This window comes from Ranitomeya imitator, chromosome 4, assembly GCF_032444005.1.
Source record: "Ranitomeya imitator isolate aRanImi1 chromosome 4, aRanImi1.pri, whole genome shotgun sequence".
Lineage (NCBI taxonomy): Eukaryota > Metazoa > Chordata > Amphibia > Anura > Dendrobatidae > Ranitomeya > Ranitomeya imitator.
The window spans coordinates 424467065-424476735 of NC_091285.1; the positions used below are offsets into that span (position 1 = coordinate 424467065).

The 9671-nt window shown below is 45.3% G+C and overlaps 1 protein-coding gene across 1 annotated transcript; it reads right to left on the reverse strand.

The window, feature by feature from the left end:
• Positions 1 to 1341: 1341 nt before the first annotated feature.
• Positions 1342 to 4334, reverse strand: SCO2 (synthesis of cytochrome C oxidase 2). The gene is made up of 2 exons (XM_069765478.1): positions 4268 to 4334; positions 1342 to 2398 (listed from the first exon to the last, which is right to left on the reverse strand). Exons 1-2 carry the CDS (start codon positions 4330 to 4332, stop codon positions 1585 to 1587), a joined length of 879 nt encoding a protein of 292 aa, XP_069621579.1. The 5' UTR covers positions 4333 to 4334; the 3' UTR covers positions 1342 to 1584.
• Positions 4335 to 9671: the final 5337 nt, after the last annotated feature.

The window sequence follows — 9671 nt, forward strand, 5'->3', positions numbered from 1 at the left end:
CACCGTGTCTGGGAAAAACCAGGACATGTGAACAAGCATGGGGAAGACTGCTGACTTGACAGATGTCCAGAAGGCAGTCATTGACACACTCCACAAGGGGGGTAAGCCACAAAAGGTCATTGCTAAAGAAGCTAGCTGCTCACAGAGTGCTGTATCCAAGCATATTAATGGAAAGTTGAGTGGAAGGAAAAAGTGTGGTAGAAAAAGGTGCACAAGAAACCGGGATAACCACAGCCTTGAAAGGATTGTTAAGAAAAGGCCATTCAAAAATTTGGGGGAGATTCACAAGGAGTGAACTGCTGCTGGAGTCATTGCTTCTAGAGCCACCACACACAGACGTATCCAGGACATGGGCTACAAGTGTCGCATTCCTTGTGTCAAGCCATTCATGGCCAATAGACAACGCCAGAAGCGTCTTACCTGGGCCAAGGAAAAAAAAAGAACCAGACTGTTGCTCAGTGGTCCAAGGTGTTGTTTTCAGATGAAAGTAAATTTAGCATTTCATTTGGAAATCAAGGTCCCAGAGTCTGGAGGAAGAGTGGAGAGGCCACAATCCAAGCTGCTTGAGGTCTTGTGTGAAGTTTCCACAATCAGTGATGGTTTGGGGAGCCATGTCATCTGCTGGTGTAGATCCACTGTGTTTTATCAAGACCAAAGTCAGTGAAGCCATCTACCAGGAAATTTTAGAGCACTTCATGCTTCCCTCTGCCAACTAGCTTTTTAGAGATGGAGATTTCATTCTCCAGCAGGACTTGACACCTGTCCACACTGCCAAAAGTACCAATACCTGGTTTACAAACAACAGTATCACTGTGTTTGATTGGCCAGTGAACTTGCCTGACCTTAACCCCATAGAGAATCTATAGGATATTGTTAAGAGGAAGATGAGACACCAGACCCATCAATGCAGACTAGCTGAAGGCTGCTATCAAAGCAACCTGGGCTTCCATAACACCTCAGCAGTGCCACAGGCTGATCGTCTCCATTCCACGCCACATTGATGCAAAAGGAGCCCTGACCAAGTATTGAGTGCATTTACTAAACATACATTTCAGTAGACCAACATTTCAGATTTTAAAATAATTTTTCAAGCTGTTATAAAATATTCTAATTTACAGAGATAATGACTTTTGGGTTTTCATTGGCTGTAAGCCATAATCATCAACATTAACAGAAATAAACACTCGAAATAGATCACTCTGTTTGTAGTGACTCTATATAATATGAGTTTCACTTTTTGTATTGAAGAACTGAAAGAAATTACATTTTTAATGATATTCCAATTTTGTGAGAAGCACCTGTAGTTGTGTGCCTGAGCCCTTACATGTACAGAAAACGTGCTGACAGGCTTAATAATGTCATTTATTGTATTGCCATCTTTCATCCAGAAGCATAGCATGATTCATGATATTATGATTTCAAAGTACAAAAAAGTGTAGTTAATTTAAACTGTAAAAAAAAAAAAATAGCAATATGAAATATAAAGAGGGCAAAGGCAGCCCAAAACTGAAATCCCCTGGAATTTTTTTGACCAGTGAGAATTAGAGAAAGGGTACGCTTCAGAGACAGCACTTCTGATCACAGTCAGCTGAATATTGACTTGTAACTCTTCATATGTTGCTTTACACTTTCTGCTATTTCCTGATCATTTTTACTCCGGCTATAGTAATCTGTGAAGAGTCCGTCAGGATTAAGTAAATATATGAGGATGGTGTGATCAATAATGTAATCGTTGTCCTCATCACGGGGCCCTGCACTGTAGTACACACGATAGGCTTGGGCTACCGCCTTGATCTGCTCCTGGTTGCCGGTCAGCCCTTTGAGACGTGGATGGAATTCACTAACATACTTTGCTAGTGCTGCGACGTTATCACGCTCTGGGTCCACAGAAATGAAGACGGGCAGCACAGTGGGCAGAGTGCTGTCCTTGTCCAGCAGGGACACTGCTGAACTCAGCTTTTGCAGTTCATCTGGACAAATGTCAGGACAATGGGTAAAGCCAAAGTACATTAACACCCAATTACCTCTTAGGTCTTTCTTACAGCAAGGCTCGCCTTTATGATCAGTGAGGCTGAAGTCTCCCTGACCGACTGCTAAGGTACGAAGCTGCTGAATGCGGTCCAGCTTCTTCTTCTCCTGTTTTTCCCATCGCAGATATTGCCAGATTCCCACTGCACTTCCGCCAATAATGCAGCTAACAAGCAGCCTTGTTCGTAGTGATATTGGCGCCTTGGCGGAGCCCGGTGGTTGGGATTTCTGTAATGTGGGAGATGTGGATATGCCTCTTTTATGGATCAGACATTTTATTCCGTTTCTGCAGTCCTTTGGGGTTGCGCTGGCTGGGTGTAAAACTGCCTCACTGAGGAAAGGACAAATACGCTGTATATGCCGCAGCATCCTAAAGAGAAGAAGATATCGGTGTTATCACACAGAACATTTCATGGAGGAGATTATCCAGGTCTTAAAGCTGATACCATGAGGATATAGATTGGATGGGCTCTGAGTCGGCATCCTTATGCATCAGCTGCCTCTCCTGTATACATGATATCCACTTTATTGCTTACAATGCTCTGTTCTCTACACAGAAGCATCTCTAACAGTGGCCGGATGCTCAGAACCAAGGAATGCAAACCATAAAGGGGACTCTTTAAAAACCTTAAAGGGGTTGCCCTGTCTAAATTGATCAGTCTGCAATTGTTGACTGCAGGCTTATGAATTCCCCCCTCCCAGTAAACGCACTGTGTTCTACAGGGATTCACCAGTTTCTGATCCGGGACCAGCGGGAATGTATGCGTTAGGCATACTTGCGGGCAGAACTCATCTAGTGGCCACGGCCTCGCTCCATTCACTTGTATAGAGCAACTCAGTAGACGCAGACTTATTCATTTACACTGGATAACCCCTTTAAAGAACAATCAAGTTTGAAAGCTATTGCCTGAGTATAGGGAATAACTTTACAACTTGAGAACATCCCTTTAATTTATGGGGCTGTTAACCTCTAAATGGGGTTATCAGACTTCCAGAAAATGAATTAAACAGCAACAATGTAAAATAAAAAGATAAACACCACTCCGATGCTCCAGCGCTCCTCCGGCCATGATTATGCAATTGTTACTGACGTCTGGAGTTCGTTTTTTTTATTTCTGGTTTTTCAGAGCTTGGATGAGCCCATAAACAGGAAACCTGTCATCTGATTTATGCTGCCTGAAACACAGGCAATAAGAATTAGTTCCTGACTTTACTGCACAATAGCAGGCAGGTATATTGTTCTTTGAAATGCTCCGGCGTTTTAGAGATAATATACTGTAAAGATCCGTCTGGACTCCATAAGGAGAGGAGTCTAGTCCAGCTCTGGCCCCAGCCGGCCCTTCCCGGCGCTGCTGAAGGTGATCGCGCTGCTATGGAGTTGACCTGTCAATCACCTGCAGTGCCGGAATTTTTTCTCACTCAGGCCTCTCAACTGGAGACCGCGCCCGGGTAGTCAGATTTCACCCTACGGATCCCAGCTGGCTTTTCATGAGCCCAATTCATCAAGACCAGAGTTGTTGGTGCTGGAGTCAGACAGTCCTGATCCATGAAGCGGTGCACGTCTCTTAATGAGTCTGGGGCACAGTGCGACATGCCAGTCCAGTCAGGTGCTGGAGTGCGATCTCTGAGGTACGCAGTGTCACAGCCCATCATAAATGAGACGAGCTGCGGCATCACACCTCACTCTGGCCACTGCGGCAGAGCTGGGAGAAACTGGTATCAAAATGCCAAAGACAGCAAACTTTTGGCGGACATCCAAGTTGTGTCTAAATTTTGCAACTTTTCAAAGAAAACTTAAAGGTCCAGGCTTGGGGGCTCACTGTGCGACTGTAGACTTGTGAATCCTCACGGTGCACTGTCAGGATTCTCCTCGCATACTTGTGGCCACATTCCGACTAGTCTAGTCAGCACATGACTGCACTCACAGATCACAGCCCAGACACCATGGGGATCCACAAGTCTGCAGTCAGAGGGAGCCTGGACAACCCCTTTAATGAATGAACTGCGCTGGGATCAGCGGCTCCATCCGGTGACTGGTTGTCAGGCCTGTCAGTGTGCTCTCAAAGCATACTGATGAACCCGTCCCTCTGTTTCTCACACACACAGACATTATGTGCCTGGCAGGGTAAATCTCCAACCTGCTGCAACATACATCTCCATGTGGACCAGTACAGGTGACTGGCGAGAACCGGATCCGCACCGGGTGATCGGTGAGTGGATATCCCGGTGCTGTACTCACCTCGTGCTCTCCTGCCTCCGGAGGTTATAAGGGCACAGAGCAGGAAGGACCTTCCGTGATGTCATGATCATATGACCAGTCACGTGACTGTGAGGAGGCGGGCACTGTGCTGAGGCGCTGCAGTGGATGTGTGACGCCACTAGGTGTCAGTGCAGATCAGCGTGTGGGAGACGCGGCACGGCTCAGTGTTGTGCACACCTGTAGACTACGCGCAGTATGCGGTTAGTGTGTTGCCCCTGGTCTTACACTACTAGTCACGGAGGGCTGCCTGCTTCTCCAGTGTTACTGATGCAGCTGGTGGGCAGCACCCTGTGACTGACACTTATTTTAATCACTGTGCTGTTTGTTTTTTACAATAACGTGCATCAATATACTATATAGTTTACTATCCAGAAAGGATCACGTATGTGTAATAGATATGCCCAATGTATGGTGCAGGTAAAGCTCTGTGCATTCACCTGGCACAGCCGCCATCATTCATGTGACACATCCAGGGGCCTAACAGACCAGGAGTCTCCTTGTACCAAAGTGCAGCCGACTCTCCGTACACAGGAGCGCGCACTTTGCCGAGTGTTTCTATGTTTTCTATGAGAAAGTCACCGGGCTGACATCGGCTGGCGGGTTACCTGCAGCTAAACAATGCGATCCGCAGGCCCATATCGGAGGAAGGGGAGGCCAGGCCGGTAGCTGTGGGCCGGAACCCCTGAAACCCCTCTTCTAAATGGGAATCTGACGTGTGTGTGTTGTGCTGTAGGATGCGATCTCTACTCCCTTGTGGGATGGAAACCTCTGTTACATCTGCGTCCTTGGGACCAGGATTAGTAACACACACCAGGAGACCGTGGGTCTGGTTCAACAGGTTCGATTTTACTACAAAGTTTAGGTACATTTGGCTGCGGCATACAGTATGGGGCAGAGACCCCCGCGGCATACAGTATGGGGCAGAGCCCCCCTCGCTATGGTTCCCATTTCACACTACGTTTCTAGGTCTTACCTCCGCTCTGCCTGAACTGTCCCCACCTCAGCAGCTCGTGTTGGCACTAGGGACTCCCTGTCCAGCAACCCAGCTTTCCTGAGGCTCGGCACCATTTCCTCTGTCTGTTTGAAGAGAATGTGACATGCATATCAATGCCTCTGCCGGCATTGGTCCTGGAACATAAGATAGACTCTTGGTGCTTCTTCTTACTGGTTGGAAGCTTAGTACTGTTAGGGCCCATTGCAGCTTGTACTTGAACTTAAAACGGTGTCACTTGTGGGGATTTTCCAATGTTTAAGCAAATCAGGGGCTCTCCAAATGCGGCATGGCGTCTGCTAATGATTTCAGCAAATTTTGCATTCAAAAAGTCAACTGGCACTCCTTCAATTCCAAGCTCTTCTGTGCACCCAAACAGTAGTTTCCCCCACATATGGGGAATCAGCGTGTGAAAATAAAAAATTGGGGGCTAAAAGAATTTTTTTTGTGGAAAAAATATATATTTTTTCACGGTTCAAGGTTATAAATTTCTGTGAAACACTTGGAGGTTCAAGGTGCTCACAACACCCACACATCTTTAAAAGTTCCTTTTGGAGTCTAGTTTACAAACTGGGGTCACTTGTGAGGGTTTCCACTGGTTAGGCACCCCAAGGGCTTTCCAAACATAACATGGCGTCCGCTAATTATTCCATCAAATTTTTTGCATGCAAAAAGTCAAATGGCACTCAGTCCCTTCCAAACTTTCCTGTGTGCCCAAACTGTAGTTTTCCCCCACATATATGGTAACAGCATGCTGAGAAGAAATTCCACAACAAATTTTAGGGCTCATTTTCTCATGTTACCCTTTGAAAATAAAGAAATTGGGGTCTAAAATAAACATTTTGTGAAAATAAAGTTAATTTTTCATTTTTTCCTTCCATATTGCTTCAGTTCCTGTGAAGCACCTGAAAGGTTAATAAACTTCTTGAATGTGGTTCTGAGAGGTGTAGTTTTTAGTATGGTATCAACTTTGGGTATTTTCTGTCATATAGGCCCATCAAAGTCACTTAGAATGTGAGGTTGTCTCTAAAAAAAAAATGGTTTTGTAAATTTTATTGGAGAAATCGCTGGTCAACTTTTAACTCTTACAACTTCCTAACAAAAAAATTATGTTTCAAAAATTGTGCTGATGTAAAGTTGACATATGGGAAATGTTATTTATAAACTTTTTTGTGTGACAAAAATCTGATTTAAGGACATAAAAATTTAAAATGTGAAAATTGCAAAATTTCAGATTTTTTCCACAAATATGCGCAAGTCATATAGAACCAATTTTTTCAGAACCACTGGGATCCGTTGAAGCGTTCCAGAGTTATTACCTCATAAAGCGGCAGTGGTCAGAATTGTAAGACTTGGCTTGGTCATGAAAGTGAGAACAGGCTGGGGGGTGAAGGTGCAGATATGGTGTTAATCCTTACGTTAATAGCGTTATTATCCTGCCAAGCGTCAGTATTTAGCCAAATGCTGAGTGGAGAAAATTAATTTTATTCCTTCCAACAACGTTCCGGTTTCAATCACGTCATCGTGCCGTTGTGTGTTCAGTCACTGGTCTGAGTATACAGAGCGGCAGCTGTAACTGCGCCCCTGGCCCTGACTGACAGCCGGCCTATATGCAGTGCCAGGGTCAGCCAGGGTGAGGGGCGCAGTTACAGCTGCCGCTCTGTATACTCAGAATCGTGATGACCCAGCGCCGCCACGTGACTGACACCGGAACGCTGCAGGGGGACTACAGTTCATTTTCTCCCCGCAGCATTCGGCTAAGTGCAGGCGCTGGGCAGATTAATAACGCTATTAACCTGCACATTAACCCCAAATCTGCAGGGTAATAGCGTTTTTTTCTGGTGACAGGTTCCTTTTAAACCAGACTACCTGAATAAGACAGTCAGGAGTAAAAGTGAGGATTAGTTGAGTGGTCCTAATTTCACGGTTTCATCCATTAAGCTCATAAAGCTGTATTAGAAGGCATCCATACACCTGGAAGCAAATCTTACAGCAAGCAAAGGAAAAATAAATAAAAAAACAAGCATGTTATTTCATCAATTTTTGTTGTAGCATTTCTTCTTTGGAAACACCTTCCTGTAGATTGGAAGACAGATGACTAAAAGCCATTTAAGTAAGGCTCTGGCAACTGGAACATAGGATAAGGAGGACCTTGCTTACCAGTTAAATGGAATCTGTCAGCAGGTTTTTGCTATGCAATCTGAGGACAGCATGACATAGGGATTAAAACACAGATTTCAACAATGTGTCACTATTCAGCTATGTTCTGTTGTTTCCATACAATGAAGGTTTTATCACCTGATGATTATCATTAACATGACTACATGGCACACGCTTGCTAGACTGACCACGCCCCCTCCTGTTATAAGCAGCTCACTGTCAATAGATAATGTACATAGAGAGCCTGGTGGGGACGGGGTTAGCTTTCTTAGCTATGCTTCATGCTACATCTAAGTACTCTGATTGTGTCATAACTGCTGCACCCAGTAAACTAAGTGATACATTGTTGGATTCAGGGTCTACTCAGTGATTTACCTACATGATGCAGCTCTCAGATGAGGTAGCAAAAACAAGGTACCAGATTCCCTTTAACTCTTGTAATGAAGAAGCTGCTCTTAAAGAAGATTGCTCAGACATAAAATAGCTTGTCTTGATAGCATAACAATTGCTAAATTAATTTCCTGAGTAGAGACCCACTCCTATATACTGGCTGAACTCCAAAGATGTAGCGATTTAAATGTGACGCCTGGGTAAACTTTTGTCTTGTTTACTTCACTCATTAATAGGGAGTAAAGTACTTTCTCTTTTTAGGAGTAACAAAGAAAAAGTTTTGGCCCCGATTCACCAAAGTGTTGACATCAGAAAACTGTTGTAACACTTCAAAAAGTCGCAACATTTTTGCACAACGTGAAATTGCTGTAACATTTGAGTTTTATCATTTTCATGTCAGTTTTGGTTTTCAGTGGCTAGGCCCGCTTCTCAAATTCTTCAAAAGTAGAGGCGTCTGACTGGAGTAACATTTCTGGTAAGGCTCACTCCATCTTATTTCTACACACCGCTCACTATGAAAAGCCAGTCCAAATGAATCTAGACATCTGTGATTTATTTTCTGCAGGTTTTTCAGACTCAATTGTATTTTTTACTGCTTTAAGGAACTGTCACTGTGGGGGGCTACTGGGGGCCCTGCATACAATCAGGGCTGGACTGGCCATCGGGCAGTTCTGGCAAATGCCAGAAGGGCCGGTGCCAGTAGTGGGCCGCTGCATGCCTACTCACCCTCCCCCCCCAGCGCCGCCACCGCATTCAAATATACCGGCCAGTTGAATGCAATGATGGAGGAGAGAGCATCACCTGACGCTCCCTCTCCAAACATTCCCTGCTCTGCCTCACACTGCGGGTGCGCACGCACTCACTGTGTCCCAGGCACTGCAGGCAGTGCCGCGGCAGCCGCCAAGACAGGAGCAGGGAGCACCGCAGGCATGGGGGGAGGTGAGGAGTGTTTTTTTTACTGGACTATGGGGCCATTCTAGGGGGGGAGGAGAGATGTGGGCTCTGCTGTATACTACTATGTGGGCTCTGCTATATACTACTATGTGGACAGTGCTGTATACGACTCTGTGGGCTGTGCTGTATACTGCTCTGTGGGCTCTGCTGTGTACTACTGTGTGGGCTCTGCTATATACTACTATGTGGGCTGTGCTGTATACTGCTATGTGGGCAGTGCTGTATACTACTGTGTGGGCTCTACTATATACTACTATGTGGGCTCTGCTATATATTACTATGTGGGCAGTGCGGTATACTGCTATGTGGGCTCTGCTGTATACTACTGTGTGGGCTCTGCTATATACTGCTATTTGGGCTCTGCTATATAGTACTATGTGGGCTCTGCTATATACTATTATGTGGGCTCTGCTATATACTACTATGTGGGCGAGCAGTGCTGTATACTGCTATGTGGGCTTTGCTGTATACTACTATGTGGGCTCTGCTATATACTACTATGTGGGCTCTTCTATATACTACTATGTGGGCTCTGCTATATACTAGTATGTGGGCAGTACTGTATACTGCTATGTGGGCTCTGCTGTATACTACTGTGTGGGCTCTGGTATATACCACTATGTGGGCTCTGCTATATACTACTATGTGGGCATTGCTGTTTACTACTATGTGGGCTCTGCTGTATACTACTGTGCAGGCTCTGCTATATACTACTATGTGGGCAGTGCTGTTTACTACTATGTGGGCTCTGCTGTATACTACTGTGCAGACTCTGCTGTATACTACTTTGCGGGCTCTCCTATATACTACTGTGTGGGCTGTGCTGTATACTGCTATGTGGGCTGTGCTGTATACTGCTATGTGGGCTCTGCTGTATACTACTATGTT